Source organism: Heptranchias perlo, chromosome 18 (genome assembly GCF_035084215.1).
Source record: "Heptranchias perlo isolate sHepPer1 chromosome 18, sHepPer1.hap1, whole genome shotgun sequence".
NCBI classification, from domain to species: domain Eukaryota; kingdom Metazoa; phylum Chordata; class Chondrichthyes; order Hexanchiformes; family Hexanchidae; genus Heptranchias; species Heptranchias perlo.
The window spans coordinates 14,713,671-14,741,315 of NC_090342.1; the positions used below are offsets into that span (position 1 = coordinate 14,713,671).

Sequence of the window (27,645 nt, forward strand, 5' to 3'; positions counted from 1 at the left end):
CACACAGAATCTGTCTAACCTATTGTTTTTAATTTTTAACAGATGCAGGCAACGCTGGCAAGGCCACATTTATTGTACATCCCTAGTTTACAACTGCGCAGCTTGCTAGGCCACTTCAGAGGGCATAAGAATCAACCATGTAGTGTAGGATTGGAGTTACATGTAGCCCAGAGCAGGTAGGATATTAATGACCCAATTGGGTTTTTACAACAATGTAGTAGCTTTCATGCTCATTTTTTCTCGAGTGCCAGTCTACAAATGACAACATTTATTGAATTCAATTTCATAACTAGCCTGGGTAAGATTTAAACTCACAACCTTTGGGTTGCTAGTCCAGTACTATAACCACTGCACTACTATAATCCTTATTGGTAATAACAGCAGTAGTTACTTCAGTCAGTGCTAGAGAGAAATGTTTTATTTACCCTTTTGCCACCTTCACCTTAATTTCCAAATTCAGCAAGCTTGCAGACAGGAAAGAAACCTGTAACTGTCAGAAGTAAACTTCAGAGTATTTTAGCATCAATGGGGTACACCTTTCTGCTTCACTAATGCCCTCTGCATACTTTCCTGCTTTAAACTTATCCTGACCTTTTCACTAACGCTTTCAAACACAATAATATATCTCTGTATGTTGCCCACATTGTATCAGAAGTCATGTATGGTGAAATGTATCAATGCTTTTATGTTGCTGATATTCTGATTAGGAAAAATCACCCAAGCAAAGTCGTCCAGGAATTTAAATGCAGGTTTTCTTGGACTCCTAATATTGTAATGTAACAGTGAAGAATGTGTTATGGTACTGCATCCAATTAAATGCAGTAGCATCAGTTACCTGGGAAAACTTCTGCCTCTAAAACCTGAATCCAGCCAAGACACATATTTAACTGTTATCATGCCGTTGCCGGATATATATTTCAGGAAGTTAAATCAATAGCTGGGGTTTTCTGATTCAATGCTCGCCTGCCGATGATTTTCCACCCATCAGAGTGACTGGCCTATACAGCAGAGGGGGTTTTTGGGCTCCCACAACCCAAACATTGAGGGGGCCAGCCACAACGACCGGACAGGTATATCCCACTGGATGTCAACCGAGAATTCAGAGCCAGAGCTCCAGTCTTCACTCATCGGGACTCGCTGGAGTGGGTTTCGTAACCTGCATCTTCTTACTTAGATGTAGGAATGCTACCACTAAGCCAAAGGCTCACTCCACAGTTTAATGGTTATGTTAGTGGACCAGTAATCCAGAGGCCTGGACTAATAATCCAGTAAACACGAGTTCAAATCCCACCATGGCAGTTTAAGAATTTGAATTCATTTTTTTTAAACCTGGAAATTAAAAACTGTTTAGTAAAAGTGAGCATGAAGCTGTTGGCATTGTCGTAAAAACCCAACTGGTTCACTAATGTCCTTTAGGGAAGGAAACCTGCCGTCCTTACCCGGTCTGGCCTATATGCGTCTCCAGTCCCACACCAACGTGGTTGACTTTTAACTGTCCTCTGAAATGGCCTAGCAAGCCATTCAGTTTTATTAAACTGCTACATCAGGGCAATCAGGGCAACCAGGGATAGGTAATAAATGCCAAGCTTGCCAGCAATACCCACATCCTAAGAATGAATAAAAGGAAATCACTTCTTTAGATGATGAAATTCTGGTATCTTACTTACAACATCTTCTTCCTTTTGCATCTCCGATTGTTCTGTGAAAATGCAGATCATCACACTGCAATTTTCCCACCACAAGCCAGGAAACCCTTCAACATTTAACTAAATTTGGTGCTCAATGGCAAATGGAACTCTCTTCCAATTTGATGGCCCAGTGTTAAACATTAAACATTCCTATGTTTAACAAACCATCTTAGCCACAACTTCAAACATTAAATGATAAAGTTTCCCAAGTTCTTTTTAACAAATTCTGGAATAGCACATTTCTTTACTCTCAAACTTCTCGATCAGATATTTACAGATATAATGCTACCATTGTTTGTCTTTGTCTTTGATAATGTCGGTAGTTGGTTAAGGTAGCTGGGGTGCCACAATGCAATCAATAGTACTTAAATTATTCTGATATGATAAATCCATGGTAATATTGTATAATTCCATCTTTTAGATGAAATTTGATCTTACCCAAAAAAAATTTTAAATAAAATGATTGCTCAAATTTCATCATTTCTGACTTATCTTGGTTGTCATGTTAATATTTACAAATCAGCAGGATACAAGAGTCTGATCAGGTTTTATATAACAGGATTTGATGGTAGGTTATAATTAAAGCATCAGAACATCCCTATCCATTAACTAATAAATTAAAACAGAACAAAACACAATAGAGATCAACAAAATTGTGTTTTGTTGCATTATGCTAGCAGTATCAAGTTGTTGAGAAGTATCTTGTTTAACAGATGGCACAGGTCTAATAGTGGTGTTGAAGTGAAAGTTAAAGACCAATGCGGAGAAATTCTGCTGGTGATTAAAAACTTGCAGCTCATTTATTTTTGATCCAACTCCTGGCACAGTAACCTAAAGAAAAAAAATTACAAAATCATTTTGTTAGTTTTCTATTATATTGCAACCACCAACAAGATACTTTCCTTTGAGATCAAGTAAAGTAAGGTACTCAACACAAGGGCTTAGAACATTTTCAGCAATTGAATCTGAAAGCTTTGCACTGTTTCATTTTATATGGATCGATTTTAAGCACATGCAGTTAATGAAAGAATCGAAACATGGAATGGGAGTGGAAGTTATAGTTTTAAGTTAAATAAAGTCCTGTTCCCTTTGCTTATCTCAACACATCTCCCTCCATTCTTCTTTAACGTTTGAAATGTATGTATTTTATCCTAGATGCCAGTCATTTATTTGTCACAGATCAGTATAGGTCAGGACTTGCAGCCCATTCAACTGGATAGAAGAAGCCATTTCTTATGGGCTGGATAGGGAGGGAGGACTAGGATGTATCAATGCAAAACAGGAAAACATAGAATTAGGTTAGATGCTAAGATGTATTTTTTTCGCAGAGAGTCATCAACCTGGATCAGATTGCAAGAACACGTAATGAATTTTGGATTTGTTACGGGCCTCAAAAAAGTAACTGGATAAGTTACTGTGAGTGGAAGACATCTCGAGTTATAGAAGGTAGGTGGGACCAGAAGCCAATGGTGTTATCATTTATTGCAGTCTTATGGAGCTTGTTTGATATCTTTCGTGGGTCCTAAATTGGCCTAAGGTTTTTTCTCTGTTTGCCTTTCCCAGGTGGTTACATGACTGGGGGTGGGGGGGGGGGGCGTTGATGGCTGAATAGGACAAGCTGGATGGACCAATTGTTTTTATCCTGTACTTGTTCATATAATTCTGCAGGCAACAGTGTAAAAGAGCTGTAACTCAAAAATTAAGCCAGCTTTTTTCGAGTCATGCCTCTCCACTGCATGCTGGGATTGCTGTGTGGTTACCTATAGTCCAACCCTTTGTAAATTAAAAGTAGCACAGCAAAGGCTTCTAATCCTGAGTCAAAAGCACTCACTAGTCCAGCTGAAATTTTATTAGTTCTAACTAGAAACAGGCAGTTGTTTTTTTTACGAGAACTGAAAATTAGACTTGTAAAATCCAATTCACTGTAGTTTTTTTTTATTCGTTCATGGGATGTGGGCATCGCTGGCGAGGCCAGCATTTATTGCCCATCCCTAATTGCCCTTGAGAAGGTGGTGGTGAGCTGCCTTCTTGAACCGCTGCAGTCAGTGTGATGACTGTTCTCCTCAGTGCTGTTAGGAAGGGAGTTCCAGGATTTTGACCCAGCGACGATGAAGTTAATCTCAAGATCTTCATTATACTAATGAATATTTCAGTTTGTTTTCAAGTGCTGCCTGCTTGTGTGTATATAAGCATTCTCCAAAAAAATGAAACCACCAAACATACAATGCAAATCAACATAGATCACTGACAAACACATCACTTTCTGCCGAGTTTAAAAAAAAGAGTAGACCAAGTAAACTGAGTTTCCTCAGTGAAAAAATTATTATAATGGATCTAAATTGGATACCTCTTTCAAAGAACTAGCACAGGCATAATGGCCTCCTTCTGTGCTGCAAGATTCTATGAATAACCACAAAAGATTTTATTTCATAGCATATGGTCTTTGATCCAGAAGTGTTTTTAAAAGAAAAGCAATACCTTTTCAACATTGTCAGTGTCATTTTCTGAGACCCCACACCACTGACAGTACATCCGGAATTTTCCATGAAACCATCCACTACATGCAAAGCCCTGCTAATGGCACTGGGGCCTCAGAACATTTTGCCTTGCATGTATTACTAGTTTATACTTTTTAAATACATTTAAAAACTGAAATTACAGCATAAAGCCTGTGCAACATCTGAGTAAATGCTTCATTGCCCAGAAGTGAACGTCACCCATTGAGTTGCAGCTCATCCTTACATAAAGTGAACTGAATTTGGTTATTGTTCTCGTGCCTTTAGGTGTTCAATATTAAATACGACAAAATACAGCAAGGTAAATGTGGCTGGGCACAAGAATAATTAAATTGAACTTACATTCAGGGTATATAATCCAGGTAGCAGGAGTCTGTAATATTCTCCCCATTTATTAGTTTCAAAAGGAAAGATGTTTTTTCTGCCTTGAACCTCTACTATTGCATTTTCAATGGGAGCACCATCAATATTCAGGACTTGCCCTTTTATACCTGTATAAATGGAGATGATTTTAAAAATAATTTATTATAAAATAATTTAGCATAGAGACCCGTTGAGGCCTCCTTGGTCACAGCCAATTTCAACTATTTACTGTGCGCACGGTGCTTACTACATTATTCCTCAGGAAAAGGGTATAGTTATGGTATAGTCTCTGCTGATAACTTGGAATCCTCCAAACATTCCCTCCTACTACTGCAGAATCATATAGATACCAGTTAGAAACTCAAGATGCTTGTGGCTGAAACCCAACAGTATTCAACACCCAAGGACTCTTAATCCCATGCAAATCTTAAAACCCACATCACAACATGCATTGTTGTAACTGAACAGTTTAGTTTCTGTCTCTCCTCATCTTAAATCTATTCTAATTTTACAAATTAGGAAAAAATTAAAATTGAAAAGAAAAAGGTTGATGGTGCATAGAAAACTGTAGCCAACAACTGGAGAAACACAGGCCTAGATTTTCTTTCAAATACTCCAGGAGATTCGGGGCGGGACATTTGCCCACTGCACCGATCCTGCCGTAACCCCAACCCATTTTTCTGGGTCGAGGGTCATTAGTTATGCAGGGCAGTCTCCCAGCAAGATTCCCGTTATTGCTGCAGCACCCGAAGAGGGGGAAACCAAAGGGGGCAGAACAGCCCCAAAGGTCAGCAATCAATGTTTTGTGTAGGCTCGGACTGAGCCTAGGCCTCCGTCTGGTGAGTGACTAAGCCCTCTCCCTCCAAAGGGGGGGTGAAGGGGCTGCTGATGGACTTCCCTCCTAGAGTTGGGGAGTAGTGGAAAATGTAGGTCAGGGTGGGAGGTGTTGGTAGGCCTAACCACCTGATTTCCCCGCTGTTTCTGCCACTATCCCACCTGACTTGAGAGAGATAGCGGAGGAAAGTCCAGGCCAAGGTGTGTTGAAAAAGCAGCAGACCTCTATACCCATAGGGAGGAAAGAGTAATCATCATGAGCAGAGTGCAGGAGTCACTCTAGTTTAAACTAGAGTGGCAGGGGGATGGGAACCTGAGCGGGGAGTCAGAAGGGAATAAAGTTGAGAGCAGCAAGAGAGGGGAAGACCCAGGGAAATCTACAATACAAATAGTACAAACAGTTGTTCAAGAACAAGTGAAAGGGAAAAGCGTAGAGCAGCGGAAAGAAAGTGTACTTTAGGCACGAGAGATAAAATAAAAACTAGAAGGTGCAAGGCGATTAACCCAGCATCAAAGCTGAAGGTCAGGCCAGGGTGTGTGGCCCAACTAAGAGTTCTATATACAAATGCAGGGAGTATAAGGAATAAATTAAATGAACTACAGGTTCAAATTCAAATTGGAGGGTATGACATGATAGCTATTTCTGAGACTTGGCTGCAGGATGGTCAGGATTGGGAACTAATTATACCAGGTTATAAGGTCTTCAGGAGAGATAGGGAAAATGGAAGAGGGGGAGGAGTAGACTTAATGTTTAGAGATTAAATCACTTCAATGATAAAGGGGGATATAACGAGAGGTAAGCAGCCAACAGAGACCTTATGGGTTGAATTGAGAAATGGAAAGGATCTAAGACTATAGTTGGAGTTGTGTATAAGACCCCTGGCAGCAGCTCTGAAGTGCTAGATTGTATAAATGCAGAGATTAGACAAGCGTGTAAGAAAGGCATAGTGGTCTTAATGGGGGACTTTAACCTTCACATAGATTGGGGAAAGCAGACTAGCAACTGTCAGAAAGGTAGTGAATTTCTTGAGTGTGTCCGGGATAGTTTTCTGCAGCAGTATGTCCTAGAGGCAACAAGGCGGCAAGCCATACTAGATTTAGTAATGAGTAATGAACCAGATTTAGTTAACTGCTTAACTGTGCGTGAACATCTATCCAATAGTGACCATAACATGATCGAGTTCAATGTAGTGTTTGAAAGGGGAAAAAGTGAATCAGCTGCTAAGATTCTAGACTTGGGCAAGGCCGACTTCAATGGGATGAGACAGAGACTGTCCACAGTAAACTGGGCAAATCTGTTAATGGGTAAAACGACTGATGATCAGTGGGAAATGTTTAAAGAAACATTTAACGTGATACAGAATCGGTTTATACCCCTGAGGGGCAAGAACTCTACTTGCCAAAAAAACAGCCATGGACAACTAAAGAGGTAAGGGACAGTATAAGACATAAGGAAAGGGCATACAAAAAGGCAAAAAATGGCACAGATCCTGGCGAATGGGAAAGATACAAAGATCAACAAAGGGTCACAAAACAGATAGTAAGGGCTACAAAAAGAGAGTATGAAAAGAAACTCGCAAGCGATATCAAAACCAATACGAAGAACTTTTATAGTTATATTAAAAAAGAGGGTGGTCAGGAGCAGTGTTGGCCCCTTAAAAACTGAAAGTGGGGATATTGTCATTGACAATGGGGAAATGGCGGACATGTTGAACAATTACTTTGCGTCAGTATTTACAGTCGAAAAAGAGGATAGCATGCCGGAAATCCCAAGAAAACTTATATTGAATCGGGGACAGGGACTCGATAAAATTAACATAGGTAACAGTAATGAAGAAAATAATAGCACTAAAGAGTGACAAATCCCCAGGACCAGATGGTTTCCATCCCAGGGTTTTAAAGGAAGTAGGTGAGCACATTGCGGATGCCCTAACTATAATCTTTCAAAGTTCTCTAGATTCAGGAACTGTCCCTCTAGATTGGAAAATTGCACATGTCACTCCGCTTTTTAAGAAAGGAGAGAGAGGGAAACCGTGGAATTATAGACCAGTTAGCCTAACATCTGTTGTGGGGAAAATGCTGGAGTCTATAATTAAGGATAGGGTGTCTGAACACCGAGAATTTTCAGTTAATCAGAGACAGCCAGCATGGATTTGTGAAAGGTAGGTCGTGCCTGACAAACCTGATTGAATTTTTTGAAGAGGTGACTAAAGTAGTGGATAGGGGAATATCAATGGATGTTATTTATATGGACTTCCAGAAGGCATTTGATAAGGTCCCACATAAGAGACTGTTAGCTAAGATAGAAGCCCATGGAATCGAGGGAAAAGTACGGACTTGGTTAGGAAGCTGGCTGAGCGAAAGGCGACAGAGAGTAGGGATAATGGGAAGGTACTCACATTTGCAGGATGTGACTAGTTGAGTCCCGCAGGGATCTGTCTTGGGGCCTCAATTATTCACTATTTATTAACGACTTAGATAAAGGCATAGAAAGTCTCATATCTAAGTTTGCCGATGACACAAAGATTGGTGGCATTGTAAGCAGTGTAGATGAAAACATAAAATTACAAAGGGATATTGATAGATTAGGTGAATGGGCAAAACTGTGGCAAATGGAATTCAATGTAGGCAAATGTGAGGTCATCCACTTTGGATCAAAAAAGGATAGAACAGGGTACTTTCTAAATGGTAAAAAGTTAAAAACAGTGGATGTCCAAAGGGACTTAGGGGTTCAGGTACATAGATCATTGAAGTGTCATGAACAGGTGCAGAAAATAATCAAGGCAGCAAATGGAATGCTGGCCTTTATATCTAGAGGACTAGAGTACAAGGGGGCAGAAGTTATGCTGCAGCTACACAAAACCCTGGTTAGACCGTACCTGGAGTACTGTGAGCAGTTCTGGGCACCGCACCTTCGGAAGGACATATTGGCCTTGGAGGGAGTGCAGCGTAGGTTTACTAGAATGATACCCGGACTTCAAGGGTTAAGTTACGAGGAGAGATTACACAAATTGGGGTTGTATTCTCTAGAGTTTCGAAGGTTAAGGGGTGATCTGATCTAAGTTTATAAGATATTAAGGGGAACGGATAGGGTGGATAGAGAGAAGCTATTTCCGCTGGTTGGGGATTCTAGGAGTAGGGGGCACAGTCTAAAAATTAGAGCCAGACCTTTCAGGAGCGAGATTAGAAAACATTTCTACACACAAAGGGTTGTAGAAGTTTGGAACTCTCTTCCACAAATGGCAATTGATACTAGCTCAATTGCTAAATTTAAATGTGAGATAGATAGCTTTTTGGCAACCAAAGGTATTAAGGGATATGGGCCAAAGGCAGGTATATGGAGTTAGATCACAGATCAGCCATGATCTTATCAAATGGCGGAGCAGGCACGAGGGGATGAATGACCTACTCCTGTTCCTATGTACCTATGTCACCATGTTAAAATTACTGAAGATACAGAATATCCAACTTTGACCTTGAAATTAGCTTTAAGTCAAAAAATACAGGAAAAGGAGTTTATCAATGTTGCATAACAAATAAGCAGTCCACAAGAATAGTAAAAATATGCTTTACACAGGAAAGAACAAGGTATGAATGGCATTTAAGTATATATAGGTCAGACTATAAATTACTACTAAATGTTTCCAGACCAATGGGAAGTTCTATTTGGTCTGGGTGAAAATTACTGAAGAGACAGAATATCCAACTTAATAAAGATGAGTAGACACAAAAGTGGTCACCAATAGGATAAGATGAGGTTGAATGTTAAATACTGATGTAATGATTTAGTCCTTTGAATTTATAGGACATGCAGTTTATGACAAAATAAATTTGATATTTATGCAGTCGCAACTGTCAATACTAGTTGTTGCCACAAAAACATGTAATAATAGAATGAGACCTTGCACAAACCTAGATGAACAAGTTTGAGGAATTTAATCAGGGCGACTTGATTTTCATTCCAGTATTCTTCCAGCATTATTTCTGGTGGATTCTTACAACACGACAGCTCTACAGTTAGCTCAAAACACTGTCCCCAAATGTAGTTGAAGTCTTGCATTCCACCTAACAAGGAAGGTTTAAAGTGCAATTTTAGCAATAGTTAATGACAGAAGTTATATCATAGTTATGATATTTGTTTAGCCTTTTGTCTGCTGAAAACTTTTTTAAAAATCCATTTGAATATACAGTGAATATAAAGTGATTAATAGAAGATACATAATATTTATCTGCAGATTTCACTCTGGGGATACATCACTGGTAATGCAAAAGTTGTTTTGCAACTGTAATATATCAATGGTAATGTGCAAATTATGTGCTCAATAATAAGCCTTAATAAAAGACAAAAGTGCCACCCATCAAATTAGGGATATGAATTAGTGGGGTCGCTAACTATTTCTGTTAAAACACATAGTTCCATTGAGTGAGCAAATGAGTCATACAGACCAGGAAAGTTCAAGATTTAGCTGAGTTAGCTGATCTTAGCCAGTGCTACAATTGGCCTCAGTATCTCCAGGTTAGGGAGGGGAAAATTAGCCAGAGTTCCTGCTCCTCATCACTATCCAGTAACCTCAAGATGAGGACAGGTTCAGGTTTGGCTATGACGCCTCCTGACAGTGGTTAAAATGAGATTGGTTAAGGAGCAATCCTCATTCCCATGGCCCTGTGTGACCTTTGACACTGCCCTGCAAACATTTGTTCCCACACCTGTGCAATTTTGGGATTGTTTAGTAAAGCTGATCATCACAGGGATTTTTTTTAAAAGCAATGGGAGAGCATTCAATAATGTTCATCAGCAAACTTCTTCATGACAAGAGGAGTCGATTTGCTCAGTGTGGACCTGTTGAGAATATCTAATGTGGTGAGTTTGGTATTTACTCAGCTTGTTTAACATTCCTCTGAATTATTGTGCTGATGTGGGGATATCCAAGCGGATACTGCAATCGCTACAAGGAGAGCCACAAAACTGAAGAAAATAAAATTATGCAAGCATGGTCAATAAACTAGTACAAGCTTGACTTCCACTATTATTTTTGAGAGATGATTGTGTCCTTGTCGCAATAATGCGAATGAACACCATCAACTGAGGCAATGATAATTTACAACTTTAGTTGATGATGGTCAAGATAAAGTTTGACACATTTTCCTTCATCCCCATAGTTATACTGAGGCCACTGTCAGCTCTTTCAGTCACATAGACTCCACGCTCTGGAATGACCACCCTAAACCCTTCCACCCCTCTTGTGTGCCAGATATGCTCAAGAGAGTGGGTCCCTTGCACTTGAGGGAGTGAAGAATGGGGGCCATAGCAGGGGAATGACTGAGCTGGGAGACAGGGAAGGTTTTGCTGGGACAAAGGCATTAAAAGTGGTGAGAGAGTAGTTGAACAAATCAACAGTGCAGAGTTATTGTGGCAATGAGGGCCACAAGCTTGGCAGTTGCAAGTGTGAAAGTGCACTTGTAAGTGACTTGGAGTTCTTCCTTGACAGTGCAGAAGGAAGTGGTCAAACTTGGGGTTCAGCTTGGAGGGGTGCAGTTGGCAACAGGATTTTAAAGGTGAGGCAAGAGCAGGGTAAGGTGCTCAGAGGAGGAAAAAGTGCCAGAGGAGCAGAGGGAAGAGACCAAAATGTGGCTTGGTGATAGGGGCCATGCCACTGCTGCAATGGTTTGGGTGGAGCAGGTGCTGGAAGGTATAAGCAGGTGGAGCCACACATGAGTTTTAGTCAAAGCCAGAATGTCAATACAATCATCCCCAATAAGATTGCGGATGCCAAGGGTCTTGTTCAGAAGTGAACGAATATCCTGGAGGGAAAGGCAGAGAGCAACGTTGATTATTAATCTGTCTGCAGAATCAATGGACCTAGTGGTGGATCGGGTGAGCAGGAGGTTGGAGAGAGGTTTTGTCCTCAGCAGGCTCACTGAGCAGGAAGGTCAGTGAGAAAGAAGGATGGGGCAGCTGGAGTTGTTGCTTGTAATGAGGCAGAGATGGGTACCTCAATGGGCCCTATAGAGAATGCAGAGAGAGAGACAGGATGGCTGTGAGTCAATGGCTGAAGACTAGGAAGGCAGAGGAGTAATCATGAGTTGGGATAGAGATTGGGGAGCAAAGGGGTGAAATGAAAGGTGGGATGGCTGGGTTTCAGAAAACGGGAGAAAGAAGAGAAAAAAAATAGGAAAGACAGACATAATTACCAAGATAAAATATGAATGAGAGAGACTGAAGAGGCCCAGAATAGGGGTAACTTTGGAGGCACACATCTTGAGGACGTTGGGAGGGATTATCAAGACCACAAGACAGGAGTCCAGACAGCCGAGGGTCTGTTAAGCCTGGCAGGATAAGACTTGATGTAGGTGTTAATGGTCAAAAAGAATGAAGCAATGGAGGGAGGGGTTTTTTTTTAAGTGGAGATTGACAGCATTGGAGGAGAAAAGTGAAAAATAAGACTTGCATTTGACAGACATATCCAATCCGGCCAATTACCGCCCCATCAGTCTACTCTCAATCATCAGCAAAGTGATGGAAGGTGTCGTCAACAGTGCTATCAAGCGGTACTTACTCACCAATAACCAACTCACCGATGCTCAGTTTGGGTTTGGGTTCCGCCATGACCACTCGGCTCCAGACCTCATTACAGCCTTGGTCCAAATATGGACAAAAGAGCTGAATTCCAGAGGTGAGGTGAGAGTGACTGTCCTTGACATCAAGGCAGCATTTGACCAAGTGTGGCACCAAGGAGCCCTAGTAAAATTGAAGTCACTGGGAATCGGGGAAAATTCTCCAGTGACTGGAGTCATACCTAGCACAAAGGAAGATGTTAGTGGTTGTTGGAGGCCAATCATCTCAGCCCCAGGACATTGCTGCAAGAGTTCCTCAGGGCAGTGTCCTAGGCCCAGCCTTCTTCAGCTGTTTCATCAATGACCTTCCCTCCATCATAAGGTCAGAAATGGGGATGTTCGCTGATGATTGCACAGTGTTCAGTTCCATTCACAACCCCTCAGATAATGAAGCAGTCTGTGCCCACATGCAGCAAGACCTGGACAACATCCAGGCTTGGGCTCATAAGTGGCAAGTAACATTCGTGCCAGACAAGTGCCAGGCAATGACCATCTCCAACAAGAGAGAGTCTAACCATGTCCCCTTGAAGTTCAACGGCATTACCATTGCCGAATCCCCCACCATCAACATCCTGGGGGTCACCATTGACCAGAAACTTAACTGGACCAGCCATATAAATACTGTGGCTACAAGAGCAGGTCAGAGGCTGGGTATTCTGCAGTGAGTGACTCACTTCCTGACTCCCCAAAGCCTTTCCACCATCTACAAGGCACAAGTCAGGAGTGTGATGGAATACTCTCCACTTGCCTGGACGAATGCAGCTCCAACAACACTCAAGAAGCTCGACACAATCCAGGTCAAAGCAGCCGCTTGATTGGCACCCCATCCACCACCCTAAACGTTCACTCTCTTCATCACCAGTGCACCATGATTGCAGTGTGTACCATCTACAGGATACACTGCAGCAATTCGTCAAGGCTTCTTCAACAGCACCTCCCAAACCCGCGACCTCTACCACTTAGTAGGACAAGGGCAGCAGGCACATGGGAACACCACCACCTGCATGTTCCCCTCCAAGTCACACACCATCCCGATTTGGAAATATATCGCTGTTCCTTCATCGTCGCTGGGTCAAAATCCTGGAACTCCCTACCTAACAGCACTGCGGGAGAACCTTCACCACACAGACTGCAGTGGTTCAAGAAGGCGGCTCACCACCACCTGCTCAAGGGCAATTAGGGATGGGCAATAAATGCTGGCCTTGCTAGCGGTGCCCACATCCCATGAACGAATAAAAAAAAACAGCTCATCACATCTTCCAAAAACATTTCAACTCATTACTTTGAAGTGCAGTGACTGTGTGTGTAGGCAAGCACAACAACAAGATCCCACAAACAGCAGTGAAATGAATGACTAGTTAATCTGTTTTTAGTGTCGTCGTTTAAGGGAGCAATTATGGTCAGGACACAGAGATAGACTCCCTGCCCTCTGAATAGTACAATGGAATTTTTTAATGTCCACCCAAACTATTGGAACAGTTAGACAGGATCTTAATTTAACATCCAATGGTTGACATCTCTGACATTGTTGCACTTCCTCAATGCATCACTGAAGAGTCAACTGAGAAGATTTGTTCAAATCGTGGATTGAAGCTTGAATGCAGAACCCCATGACTGAGCAGTGACAATACTACCAACTAAATCAAGTTGAAATAAGCCAGAAAGATCTGCTTTCTCTTTGGGAGAGGTACAATCAGGAAGAAAGGTGGTAAGGAAGATTCACAGAGTAACAGGTTGCAGATCTTGGAAAGGCAGGAAGGATTCACTGGCTGATTAACAGCCTGACAGGCCACAACATATATGCTCCTTCCATGGCCATAACCATCTTTATATCAGCCAATAAATAGGGTGGTTAGTCCTATACAGCAAGAGGGTTTTATGGGATCCCACAACTCATACGATAAGGAAAGGGGCCATCCTCACCCAACACATTCTGCTCCTTGCAGCACCACATCAAGGTAATTATGAAACAAATACCCTCTAGTGGTCGCTTTAAGGACCACTGATTAAGCTGCTTGTCATCCAGGTAATGCTGAGCAGAGCAGGCCCAGAGTCTGTTTTACTCTGGGCAGACGAATTTCGTGGATGGGTCCTGAAAGGGGTACGCGACCCTAATTTCCATATTGAAATGAGGCCCAAGAAAGGCCCTGATCAATTTGGCAGTTGCACCATGATGTTGAATTTCTATCCCAAAGTGTCAAACAAGATTGGACTGGATTACAAAACTTGACTTGTTTCAGGATAATCTGCAAGAGACAGATATGAGGTATTGAAATAGGGCAGGAATGTTGACCCTTTCTTCAATGACAAGAAAGTCTCACTGCATATAAACCTGCATGCTAACAATTCTCCTTCATGGTTCCTCGCATTTATTTTAGGTTAGGAGATAGAGGCAATTCATGTAATGGATAAAAATAATTAGCCATACAAGGTTTACCTGCAAAATGATACCAGTTCGCTCCATTGGTAATTCCATCCTTGAAATATGGCAAATTGTCACAATCATCTCCATTGAACATGCTTTCATGATTAAAAGAATAGTTCTTTGCAAGATATATGAAGACATCATCATCGGGACATTTGCTGTAGCTTAAAGATTGTATGCCATCTGCTGAGAAACATAAACTTGAGTTTAGTAGTGAAGCTGAATGTTATCGTTCAACTTCAGTAGGTAATCCTACATGAAATTGATTTCATGAATGTACATCAAAAATAAACATAATGATGGGTTTCATCCCATTGATAGAATGAAGTTAAGCAATTAGGTTACAAGCATAATGTAGCAAACCAAGTGCATGTTTTCAAATTAAAAATGTGCAGACACAAGGTGGATTTACAAAAAAGTTTTAAAGCACATCTGAATGTCTCTTAATAGAGGAATGTATACACTCAGAGTTCACAGTTCTGAATCTGGCAGCACAGAGACAGAAACTAGTTTAACAGTGGTGTTTGGAGTTATTATGAAAACAGAAGTGCTGGATAGTCATCTAGCATTACATTCCAGGTTTTGGCCCAAAAGGAAATCTGCTCCTCCTGTTGAATGGCAGGCAGTACTCAGTTTCCATAATGCTGTCCAACCTTTTAAACAAAAACTGCCAATCCACAACAAAATTTACAGCTAGAGTCATTCTTGACCAGCAGTGTTCTTTCTGTACTCCGTTCTATTTGTTTAAATCATAGCTATCACAAGTACAGGTAGAGTAGTGTAGTGTCTGTGTTACTGGACTAGTAATCCAGAGGCCTGGACCTCCAGGGAATGTGTTTTCAAATCCCACTGCAGTTTGAGAATTTGAATTCAGTTTTTAAAATCTGAAAAATCAGTAAAAGTGACCATGAAGCTGTTGAATTATCATAAAAACCCGACAGATTCACTAATTTAGGGAAGGAAACCAGTCTGGCCTACATGTTACTCCAGTCCCACACCAATGGTTAACTCTTAACTGCCCTCTGAAGTGGATGAGCAAGCCACTCAGTTGTTAGGAATGCGCAATTAATCGCTGTCTTGCCAGTGACGCCCACATCCAGAGAATGAATTTTTAATAAGTTAAAATCAATTTTAAATATTTATAGAGTAATTCTCAAATTTATGCATATTTACCATCTCAAGGAAAATAGTACAGCTTATAAACATAGATTATAAGTGTATATATTATTAGTATCCAAAAATGTTGACAGTTCAAATACTGAACCCCCATAGTGAACTAGAATATGGCAAGCCATACCACAAAACATGATTGTCTTCTCTCCCAAAAAGAATAAACAGTGTTCAAAGGATTAATACATTAAATACAGTAACACTAAATGCTGAGCTTTGAATATGATATAAATGAATCTTCAGAGTACTATCTACCAGCTGTATTTAGATCAACACAATATCAATTACTGTACAGCAAACTTGCACCTTAAAAAAAGAGACAAATGTTTCAGCTGCATTACCTCTTTCTTTGTTGTCATATGGGTAGCTGGCTACAACAGCCCCTCCATGTAAACTTATGGACAGAACAAAAATTTTATTCAAAATCCATTTTATTACTGCCATTGTTTCCGGTTGTAATGATGAATTTGTACTTTCAAAGGCATCAGGGAAGTTTCTATTCAGATCAATGCCTTCTTTATTGTACCTGAGGAGGGGACATAGGTTAGAAGCACTCTTCTGTTATATACAGCAAGATTGATTTCTTCTCGACAAAGTGTACCCATTATAGGACTAAATAACATTTATATGTTGTTCTTTATCATTTCAACAAATTCAGTCATGTTTTTTCATTTTTAAAAGAAACACAACAACAGGCTCCCAACAAAAATGGACACTTTGCGCAAATTTTAAATCCCATGATGATATTAGCAGGTTATCTATGATGATGAAAATCATTGATGGGAACTCTGGGTGATTTATGGTCATATTATGAAAAAAATTGAATTTATATTAGTTGATTTTCTCAAGACTTTGTTAGAGGACAAAAACAAAAATAAAATGTCTTTCCTCATACAACGGTGTCTCTGCTTGTGTCTCACTTCCTAATTCTTTGTGTTTCCCTCTGTTTCTCAGAGACATTCTTGTTATCTCTGTATTTGTCTATCTGAGTCTGTGTCATTCCTTCTAGCTCATCTTTATGTTACTCTGCACTTCACTCTGTTCCTTCTTTCTTTTGTACACCTTTCACAGTGTATGTCTGGCGTTCAGTTTGTGTCAATCTCTGTATTAGTCCCTTTGTCTTTTCCTCTGTCTTTTTTTCCCAATATGCAAGCTGGTCACACATATTCTTTATTCTTCTCTGACTTATTTGTTAATTTTTGAATGGGTCAAGTCTGATCTGAATAAGCAAAAAAATCTGAGCAGGCCAGAATCTCAGAAGGTCGAAGATATCTGGGCTGAGGAGAGGAAAGAAGCGGAACAGGCTGGAAACAGTGTACGGTTGGGAGAGAAGGGTGATGTAGATTGAGACCTGGCCTCAAGGAGCAAAAAAAAAATGTTAAAAAAGCAAAGAGCATTAAAAGTAATTTAAAGATATAAACTTAAAGTAATAGTGAAGTCCAAACAATTAAAAATATGGAAGTAGGGTAAAAAGGTATGGGCAAATATAAAAATTGGCTGCCACATCCATTCTTGCAGAGTTGATTGTGATTACCACATTGGTCCAGGTGTTATAAATTGGATAGCCAAGTGGTGAAGGATAGAATACTAGAGCCGAGTCTTTAGTTGCTTCCAAGACTTTATTCACACACCTTAACATTACACACCCTCCGATAAATGGATACAAGAGAGTCCCCAGTTGATACCCACCATCTGAATACAATTAAAACTAATTGATATAAATCACATAAATACAATTAACACAGATACAAACCCACCAGGAATGCTGGAAGGACTCGGCAATCTACAGTATTACATTTACAATTATTAACCTCTTCAAAGTTAAAAGCAAACCAGGACATATGCTGATCAATTTTCATTGGAAATATTGTTCTTTCCCAAAAGTGACTGCAAGGCAGGAGGAACCAAATTCCTATTTACACCACAGCTTTATTAAGATATGTGTAAAAGATATCACAGGTTGTCACTTTGTAACAAAAAGAATTAAATACAGTGATAAATATTCTTGAAATCAGAGTCGGTACTCTATTCTATCAACTCCTTGGCTATGAATGGGCAAACTCATCTAGACAAATGTGAATTGTTGATTACAACAAATATTCAAACGGCCTGGTGCTGTGTTTAGAAAGCAAACATGTGACTGGATGCACTACAGTGATCCAAAAACACTTCTTTACAAATTTTTTCTTCATATTACATTTGATAGATTAGTACTTCAGGAGCCTGCTACATGGATTCCCGTGCACGCAGTTTCTAATAGTCAATCACTTAGCCAGTGTATGGGATCTTAATGAGGATGCTGTTCAGAATGGTCAACTTATGGTAAAATGGCCTAAGGAAGAGCACCTCCAGTCCTCCAAGCTAGAATGGAGATAGGATATCTTCCTAATCAAGATAGCCCAAATGAGCTGACTACACATATCTTGTCACAGGAAACCACAAATGAAAAGCTGGGAATGAACACAAAAACAAAGGACAGCTTCTATAGGTTGACTAAGTTTAATCCTTTGAGTGCTGAACGAGACAAAAATTTCTTATTTATCAAATCCCATTTCAGCTTTGAAGAATGTTACATCAAGCCTCCAAAGCTGGCATGAAATTCAAATCCACTCCATCCAGCTACTCAGAAAAGCTAAAAGCAATTTTCTTACCTGCCTTTAGAGATGATGCAGTCTTGTGCTTCAAGCTGGGTGATTGCAAATCCATCTGGATTCATGGATGGCAAGATGTGAATCCGGGTATTATTTATTAGCCCTGTTATGGCAGCATCTTTTCCGTACATTGTAACCAGATGTTCAATCAAGTGGAGCAACATTTCTCTGCCCACCACCTGTATTAGATCACAATTTTAATTCAACTATATCTCAAAAGTCCTGACTTCAACATTTTATTACTGAAGGTTCTGGTTTACTTTTGGTACATATGTCTCAGTGTAAATGTTAGTATACATGACTAGCCCTAGTTATTTTCTACTTAACATATACAACATTAAAATGGAGGAATTTCTTTTTTAAAACCTTATGAATTCCAAGGTTTCTACAAGCCCTCACCCGAGTGACTATTCTTAATGTGAAATCTTAGACACCGATTGTTAGATTGAGTGGGGCATCACAGCCAATCCTGCACTCACCTGACATCGTGTGGAGATGCCGGTGATGGACTGGGGTTGACAATTGTAAACAATTTTACAACACCAAGTTATAGTCCAGCAATTTTATTTTAAATTCACAAGCTTTCGGAGGCTTCCTCCTTCCTCTTTCCAACAACGTTCACCTGAGGAAGGAGGAAGCCTCCGAAAGCTTGTGAATTTAAAATAAAATTGCTGGACTATAACTTGGTGTTGTAAAATTGTTTACAATTCACCTGACATCCACCAAGTGCACTTTTCAGCAAGGATTACTCAATAAATGATCTTTTGTTGTTAGGTCCTTTCTTCGCCCAGACTGAGGATTGAGCCTGGTACCTTCCATGTCATTAATTCAGCAGCACATTAGGCACAGCATTTACTGAGCTATCAGGGAAGCACTGTTCCTTTTAAATTTCTATGACCCATATTTCTAACTACCATATTGTAATAAAAAGAAATGTACAAAATGTATTTAACTAGCTTTAGAAAAGTCACCAAGTCTGTTTTACTTCTTTCCAAGTTAGATTGCCTCAGCTTCTCTCTATAGTCTTCCTATAAAATTCCATTTTTCTTAAAGCAAAAAAAGCACAAAATGTTTAGTACTCCATGCTTTTGTTTAATTAAGGCTACACCCCAAAACACATGGGTCAAATCAACAACCACACCTATTTCTTCTAATGATAGCCTGCACTTGTGCTGCTCTTGATAAATAAGGATGAGTTGTCAAGGATCAGTTTTTCCACTTTACTTGGCATGTGTTAAAAACTAAAATTAGACTGCAAATTTTGACTTAGTATTTTTAGTTTGTTTTATATAAAACATTTGACAGGGATCAACTTGCACTTATATAGCACCTTTAGAAAACATTAAAAAAATGTTTCAAGATGTTTCACAGAGACATGAGGAAAATGGACACCAAGCCAAAAGAGAGAGGTTTTTTTGTGGGGTGAGGGGAGAAGAATGATCAAAAGCTTGGTCAAAGAGGTTGGTTTTAAGGAGGAAAGAAATGTGGAAAGGCACAACTAAAGTGATAACTTCTTGGAACAATCATGCAGTCCTCAAATCCATTCTGGCATGAAATGGTGTTAGATTCTGAAGTCATCCTGGCATGAAGTATGAAGTTCACTTTTTTAAAAGTGTGTATTAGCAGGTTCTCTCCAGCATTGAAACACTGGTATCTGTGATGCTGAACCAGTTGATCGCGTTCACTAAGTATTAAAGTTTACATTCACAAGATTAGAAGCACCTTTTGTAAACTCGAAGGCAAGGCTCCAGCTTTGAACATCTAACCTGTGATACACAGACAAGGGAGTTTGTTCAATACTCTAACACAGCATAAAGAAAAACACTGGAAAAAACGGTAGTCCAGGACTGGAATATGCTTTCTTATGTTTACCAATGTATCCTAAATGCAGCAGTGTTTAGACAATCACAGTAATACAACAGCATAATTGCACAAATAACTCAAATAAAGATATATATATCTTACTGATACTGGATGATGCATACCTCACAGATATAATAGTTTTAAGATTATTTACCTATCACTTTACAAAACTTGCTCAATATGTAAGTAACTTTGTTGTTACCTCTCCAAAATCTCTTCCACATTTACATTACAATATTTACATTACAAATGTTTTTCTCTAATTCCCATGGTCGACTTGCTCAAAATACATGGGCTTTATTTATTGGTGAGGAAACCTCTTGCAGCCATTTACAGCATCAACTTACCAATTTTATGAGGTAAGTTTGGTGATAGTTTGTTATGTTGTAAATATTATTTTTAGCTATATGTACACACTCACTTGAGTAAAGGGGAAATGCAGTGTCATGAAGTGTAGGGCATGTGCTCTGTAAAAATGTAATATATATACCTAAACAGTTAGAGACAGATCACCATATCCAACTGTTGAAGTAATGAAATATTAATGTCATTTCCTAAATCTTGCTACAGCTACGTGGTCTAAACTTAGAAAACTGGGTTGGGCAATTTTATTTGAAAAACATTAAAATAAGGTTCCAGTTAACATGCCCTTCATTAATGGGTATAATCCACACAGATTTACAGATGCCAAGTAAAGTGGAAAAACTGAACCCTGACAACTCATCCTTATTTCTCAAGAGCAGCACGAGTGCAGGCTATCCTTAGCGGTGTGGTTGTTGATTTGACCCATGTGTTTTGGGGTGTAGCCTTAATTAAACATTAAGAGAGATTCTATGCAGGTCAAAAGCCCATATCATCTATTCCTGGGGAATTTTTGTTTTTGAAATCTATCCCAGGGTACTAAGAGCAACTGGCAATGAAATTTGCTGCCAATTATCTTGAGGAAGTCAGTGATTGCAGGGGAGGTCCCATTAGATTGGAAATAAATGATGTCCATCTTCATATTGCATAGGGTATGCACTTCCTGCCCACAAACTTTTTGGTCACACTTTTCTGTCAGCATTGACTATTCTGTCAATTGTCAGTGTATTTGCAAGCTATAGCCATTAGATGGCTCCACAGAGCATTTTTAAAATTTCTCCCCCATCTTGCATACAAAAAAAATTTTCACCAATTGACCATGGGCAACATCATGGGCAATTTACTAGTATTGAAAAACAAAGGATGGCCCGATGGCCCCCACCTGCTTCAAAATGAGCATACAAGTGACAAGCGTGGGTGGAAAGTGGCTCGGGATTGCGCTTCACCTATGCACTGGTCTGCTGGCTTTACCAGCCGTCCCGGGAAAATAGCACTGCCAAGGACCTCCAGAATTAAACAGAGGAGATGCAAATGAGGGTTGGATAAAGGGGTGACATCAGATGCGATATTTCCCATTATGTCGCCTCTCTATGTTGATCCCTGGAATCAAAGGGTTTAGTTACAAGGAAAGACTCGAGAAATTGGAGTTCTTTAGCCTTGTAAATGAGATGTAAAGAGAATCTTATAGAAGTTTAAATGTTATCAATAAGGTAAATCTGGAGTACTACATGAAGTTAAGCCAAAAACCAAGATGCAAATTAAAACTTTTGAAGTAATTGAGAGCACATATTAAGAAAAATTTCTTCACATAAAGAGTGATCAACATTGGGAACTGTCTTCCAGGTAAGGAATGGAAGCAAAATTTTAGCTGATCCAAGAGAAATAATCCTCCCATTGTGTCAAACTATATCCTGAATGAATCCAAGATGGACCAAATGATCTGTCATTTTTAATTATCTTGAAATCTTGTGAAACTAAAGAGGGATACTCATAGAATTTTCAATATGAATTTATTCTCTTACCACTTAACAAAAGATTTCTTTACATCTCATATAATTACAGCCTCCCCACACACTCTCATAAGAACATAAGAAATAGGAGCAGGAGTAGGCCATGCGGCCCCTCGAGCCTGCTCCGCCAGTCAATAAGATCATGGCTGATCTTCAACCTCAACACCACTTCCCCGCTGATTCCCATATCCCTTGAGTCCCCTTGTAAGATTCTCAAAATTCACAGATCCCCCAAAACTCGGAGAAAAACCCTAAAAAAAACCAAGTATGGGAAAACTTGACTATAATCCTAAAATGGAAGGATAGTTGAGAGGTCACCAGATGAAATCAACAACACACACACCGTGGAGCTTCAGACATGTCTCTGTTTTAATGCAAAACCGACCGCAGGGGGTCGACAATCACTCCCATTGAAAGAGGCAATTTTTCCAGATATAGAATCATAGAAGTTTACAACATGGAAACAGGCCCTTCGGCCCAACATGTCCATGTCGCCCAGTTTATACCACTAAGCTAGTCCCAATTGCCTGCACTTGGCCCATATCCCTCTATACCCATCTTACCCATGTAGACATGGTGGGGCCATGCCTTTGTTTTAAAGCAAAACCATCAACACCTAGGACGTTGGATACAAAAAGAAGCCTTATGAGACAAGCTCAAAATCAGAATTAACAATGACACATTGGGAGAAGCAATTTGCAATATGATTGGGACCGTCAAAAAGCCATCAAAGATTCTTAAGGGCTTTGTAAGAACTGTTTGAACAGACCATTGTAAGAGAGACATCCACAAGGCGAAAGCTCTCTCTCTCTCTCTCTCTGGCTTGCTGGCTCTGGTGGGCTGCTTGTCTTGGTTCTGCCTGTGTCTGGAAAGAAGAGCAGTTTCCAGCAAACAACAAGGCAAGGGGAAGGCAGTTCGACAGGGAAGGTCAGCAGCTCTAGAAGCAGGCCGACACACAAGAAGAAACCAGAGCAACAGCCCCAGTGACCATCAGACACCTCACGGCAACAAGGGCCTTACGGAACAACCAACCGAATATTACCACCAACCAACCGGGTTATATTGAGCCACCGCGACCAAAGAAAACCAACTTGGGAGAAAACCGAAGATCCGCAAAGTTTCCACTCTACAATCTATTTCTGACTTACCTCTGGGTGAATTACTGTCAAAGATTCGTTTGGTGAGCATTATCTCTGGCCCTTTAGAGTCCAACCTAGCTAGTACAGTGGGATTGGGAGGGGTGAGGTATCTTTCTACTGTAATTTCCCTCATGTGTACCGAAGTGTTCCCCATTTTATTAGAGTGTTAAGATTGTTGTGTTGTATTTTCTCTCTTGAATAAAGGTCAAAGTTTCTTGCACCAAAACCAGTTGTCTGCTGCACTTTGTCACAACCCCCAAATAAGTCCAAGGTCTAGAACCCAGGGAGTGGGAGTGATTCGGACCGCTCAGAAGTCAGAGGTGAAGCTGACACACACCACCACCCCCTACACCCTTGAGTCCAAAAATCTATCCAACTCAGCCTTGAATATACTCAACGACTCAGCATCCACAGCCCTCTGAGGTAGAGAATTCCAAAGATTTACAACCCTCTGAGTGAAGAAATTCCTCCTCATCCCTGTCTTAAATGGCTGACCCCTTATCCTGAGACTATGCCCCCTAGTTCTACACTCTCCAGCCAGGGGAAATAGCCTCTCAGCATCTACCCTGTCAAGCCCCCTCAGAATCTTATATGTTTCAATGAGATCACATCTCATTCTTCTGAACTCCAGAAAGTATAGGCCCATTCTACTCAATCGCTCCTCGTAAGACAATGCTCTCATCCCAGGTAATAACCTAGTGACCCTTCTTTGCACCCCCTCTAAGGCAAGTATATCCTTCCTTAGAAAAGGAGACCAAAACTGTATGCAGTACTCCAGATGTGGTCTCGCCAAAGCCCTGTACAACTGTAGTAAGACTTCCTTACTCTTGTACTCCAACCCCTTGCAATAAAGGCCAACATACTATTTGCCTTCCTAATTGCTTGCTATACCTGCATGTTAACTTTCTGTGTTTCTTGTAATGAGGACATCCAAATCTCTCTGAATGCCAACATTTAATAGTTTCTCACCATTTAAAAAAATTCTGTTTTTCTATTCTTCCTACCAAAGTGAATAACCTCACATTTCCCCGCATTATACTCCATCTGCCACCTTCTTGCTCACTCACTTAACCTTTGCAGGCTCTTTATCTCCTCCTCACAGCTTACTTTCTCACCAAGCTTTGCATCATTAGCAAACTTGGATACATTACACTCGGTCTCCTCATCTAAGTCATTGATATATATTGTAATTAGCTGAGGCCCAAGCATTGATCCTCGCGGCACCCCACTAGTTACAGCCTGCCAACCTGAAAATGACCCGTTTTATCCCCATTCTCTGATGTCAGGCTAACTGGCTTCTAGTTCCCTGTTTTCTCTCTCCCTCCTTTCTTGAATAGCGGTGTTACATTTGCTATCTTCCAATCCGCTGGGACCGTTATAGAATCTAGGGAATTTTGGAAGATCACAACCAATGCATCCACTATCTCTGCAGCCACCTCTTTTAAAACCCTTGGATGTAGGCCATCAGGTCCAGGGGACATGTCGGCTTTTAGTCCCAGTAGTTTCTCTACTGATGTTAATTACTTTAAGTTTCTCACTCTCATTAGCCCCTTGGTTCCCCACTATTTCTGGTATGCTTTTTGTGTCTTCTACTGTTTTTTTTATTTATTCATGGGATGTGGGCGTCACTGGCAAAGCCAGCATTTATTACCCATCCCTAATTGCCCTTGAGAAGGTGGTGGTGAGCCACCTTCTTGAACCGCTGCAATCCGTGTGGTGAAGGTACTCACAGTGCTGTTAGGCAGGGAGTTCGAGGATTTTGACCATGACGACAGATACAAAATATTTGTTTAACGTCTCTGCCAACGGTGACTTCGCAGCAATAACCCAATCCACACTACCATTGACATTAGAGAAATTATAATGAACACATCAGAAATTACAATGCTAAATGTATACTTGCTGGTGCCAGAGAGCGAGAGCAAGAGAAAGGAGCCAGATTGCGACAGGAGAGACAGAAAAAGGGAGAATGAGAAAAATAGGGGGAGATAGGGAAAAAGAAGACAATTTCAGGATTTTTGATTCTTTTTTCTTGATGGAAAGGATTTTGGGACTGAACTATGTTTGAGTGTTTTAAAATAGTGAATGTGTACAGGTTTAAAAAGAAAGTCATGGACTGCAGGTATTTAATATATGAAGCCAGACAGGCCAGTTTATGGAATGTCACCGCTCACAGTCCATTCCAAACTGATTGAATAAGGGTCTTATCACAGGTCCATTAGCCGGGATGGACCCATTCACTTTCAGAACAGCAGAAGAGGTTCTCTTTAAATCCACACTCCATTGACTGGCCTACTGGAAGATCACTGACCAGCGACAAAGTCAATGTCATAGACCTCCTCCTGGCTGAGAGAAAAGGACACATGGGAAGGTAGAGGTTTCATACAAGAGATTGCAAGGCGTAGTTCTGAAATGGAAACTAAAAATGCAGGAGGCCAGTTTTTGCATTAGAAGTAGTCTGAAAGAACGGTAACGACAAAAACAAACAGGACAACCCACAAAAGGAACAGGGCGCATGGTTTATTATTCCCCTGCCCATGTTATTGAGAAGTGAGATTGAGCTAAGGAAGTGGAATTTGCTTTGACTGTTACTAAGTATGCTCATTTGCTTTCTATGATGTAAAGTAGTTTAATGAATTGTACTTGGCCTCGTCTTATCAAGTGTTTCTTAGTCCATCTTTGAAAAGATTGTAGAAGTGCACATGATGGCTCGTGTGAAAAACAAAGTATCCAGTTCTGATTACAAGAGGAGTCTTTTGTTACTTCCCCATATTACTTAGATATGTAATTTGATATTGGGCAGTACAGGTATATTCCTGATAGCAAAATGCTTGGACCACTTGGACCACTTACAGAAGTTACCAGTGCCGCTGTGTCCATGTGAAGGCAGACCCAAAATTTGTAAGAGGGAGGAAACCAACTGGCCATCTCCTCCTGAAAGGCATAGCTATCTCCAGACAGATTTATGCATGGTCTCATTTCCCACACACAACAGAAGAATTCTTTTCAGATGTCACATAACAGAGTTCCGTTTTCAATTCACAATATAAAATTTCAGATGAAAAAGATATAATAGACATTTATGGTTTGAAGCAAGACAGAATTCTGCTTCCATTATTAGGTCTTTCATCATAAGTCTACTGCTATCCTTTGACGTAGTTTCCAGGGCAGTCTAGGAAATATAATTTACCGAAATTTTCAGTAGTGATTTAGTCCACATGTAATCCTGTAAAGATTAAAGCTAATGGAATTTACGGAAAATTAACTAATTAAATTGTTTCGCCAACTGAGAGAAATAACAATTGCCACTTACATTTGATACAACAGATTTGGACTCTGTGCTGCCAATTAATTTTATACTATTTTGTTTAATATTTGATCCAGTATTACCTGGAAGGTGAATGTAGAATATGCCAAGCTAGAAGTTGGAGTCTTTAGGTAAAGGAAAAAACAAAAGAAATCCAATTTGGTCGATCCACTGAGAGTGACAATTTTTATTTACTTTACTCAAAAGCATTATTTTTTCCAAATTGCTTTCTTGACATACACGTAATCCCAGCAAAATATTGAGGTAAAATAAATTAGACAGTATGGGGTACATAGAGAAAAAAAAGTTACCTCATCACCATGGATGTTGCCAATGTACTTCAAATCTGGAATCCCTACAGTGTGTTTTTTTGGATATTTTCCAATCGCCAGAACCCAGAGATCAATACCTACATCAAAAACACACAAAGAAGTCTTTTATTGAGTGGAAAGTTTGCAATGCAAATCTTTTTGACCATAAAGACCTATTCTTTAAAAAAACAAATTACAGTTTTTCATTCCTTTATTGCTTTTAACGTTTTTCTTCTTCTCACCCCCGTAAAGCACCTCGGGATGTTTTCTACATTAACTGAGCTACACAACTGCAAGTTGTTATTGTTGACGGCTCATTAATAAATCAGGAATATTTGTGCCATAGTGAAGCATTATCTGGAATGTGCACTGGAGCAAAAATATGTCCATTTCCAGACAACTCACTTCAATTTATGCAGTCTTTCAGACATTTCTATTTTTGTAAAATTCTTGAAGGGGAGGGGAGGAAAGAGAAGAAAGGGGGTATTCTGCCTTTCAATTTGTTTTCTTCAAAACTCACAAGAAAATCTTTCTCTATTCCCTACCTCCTTTAAAGATGTTCACTGTTGGTTGGGGTATGGTTATGGGGTATGGGGTATGGTTCCACAGACACTAGTCACCTCCAGTACCTCACTCTACTGGCTAGTATTCACAGGCAAGTCTGTATTGTATGGCAGAAGGATAGAATGTAGTTAAATAAAATATTGGTTTAGAACCAGAACAGTTGGGTCTCATCAGGAATCATTTGCCATAAAGAAGGGAAAAAATGATCAACAACACTGTTGTGTTTCCAAAATTGTAAAAGTGCAAAGACTTTCCAAAGCAATGAGACAGTATGAAATCACATCATCACTACAAAGGTTTATAACCTTAACTTTCATTCAGGTTTTTC

The 27,645-nt window shown here is 40.1% G+C and overlaps 1 protein-coding gene and 1 long non-coding RNA gene across 3 annotated transcripts in view; one reads left to right on the forward strand and one right to left on the reverse strand.

Moving 5' to 3' along the window:
• LOC137334608 (uncharacterized) overlaps positions 1 to 27,645 on the forward strand; it is a 76,041-nt gene that overhangs the window by 11,706 nt on the left and 36,690 nt on the right. The window contains exon 2 of the long non-coding RNA XR_010966187.1: positions 3,017 to 3,134. This is a non-coding gene — a long non-coding RNA (uncharacterized lncRNA). The remainder of the gene's footprint in view (positions 1 to 3,016; positions 3,135 to 27,645) is intronic.
• The window catches only part of LOC137334607 (carboxypeptidase M-like), a 34,094-nt gene continuing 8,673 nt past the window's right edge, over positions 2,225 to 27,645 (reverse strand). The window contains exons 2-8 of one of the 2 annotated variants that reach the window (XM_067999423.1): positions 26,754 to 26,851; positions 18,263 to 18,441; positions 15,953 to 16,137; positions 14,454 to 14,624; positions 9,314 to 9,466; positions 4,547 to 4,695; positions 2,225 to 2,519 (exon numbers count right to left, since the gene is read on the reverse strand). In XM_067999423.1, the coding sequence (XP_067855524.1) occupies positions 2,298 to 2,519; positions 4,547 to 4,695; positions 9,314 to 9,466; positions 14,454 to 14,624; positions 15,953 to 16,137; positions 18,263 to 18,441; positions 26,754 to 26,851 (1,157 nt within the window). In that variant the 3' untranslated portion in view covers positions 2,225 to 2,297. Of the gene's footprint in view, positions 2,520 to 4,546; positions 4,696 to 9,313; positions 9,467 to 14,453; positions 14,628 to 15,952; positions 16,138 to 18,262; positions 18,442 to 26,753; positions 26,852 to 27,645 lie in introns of both variants that reach the window. The other variant, XM_067999422.1, reaches the window with a different exon arrangement.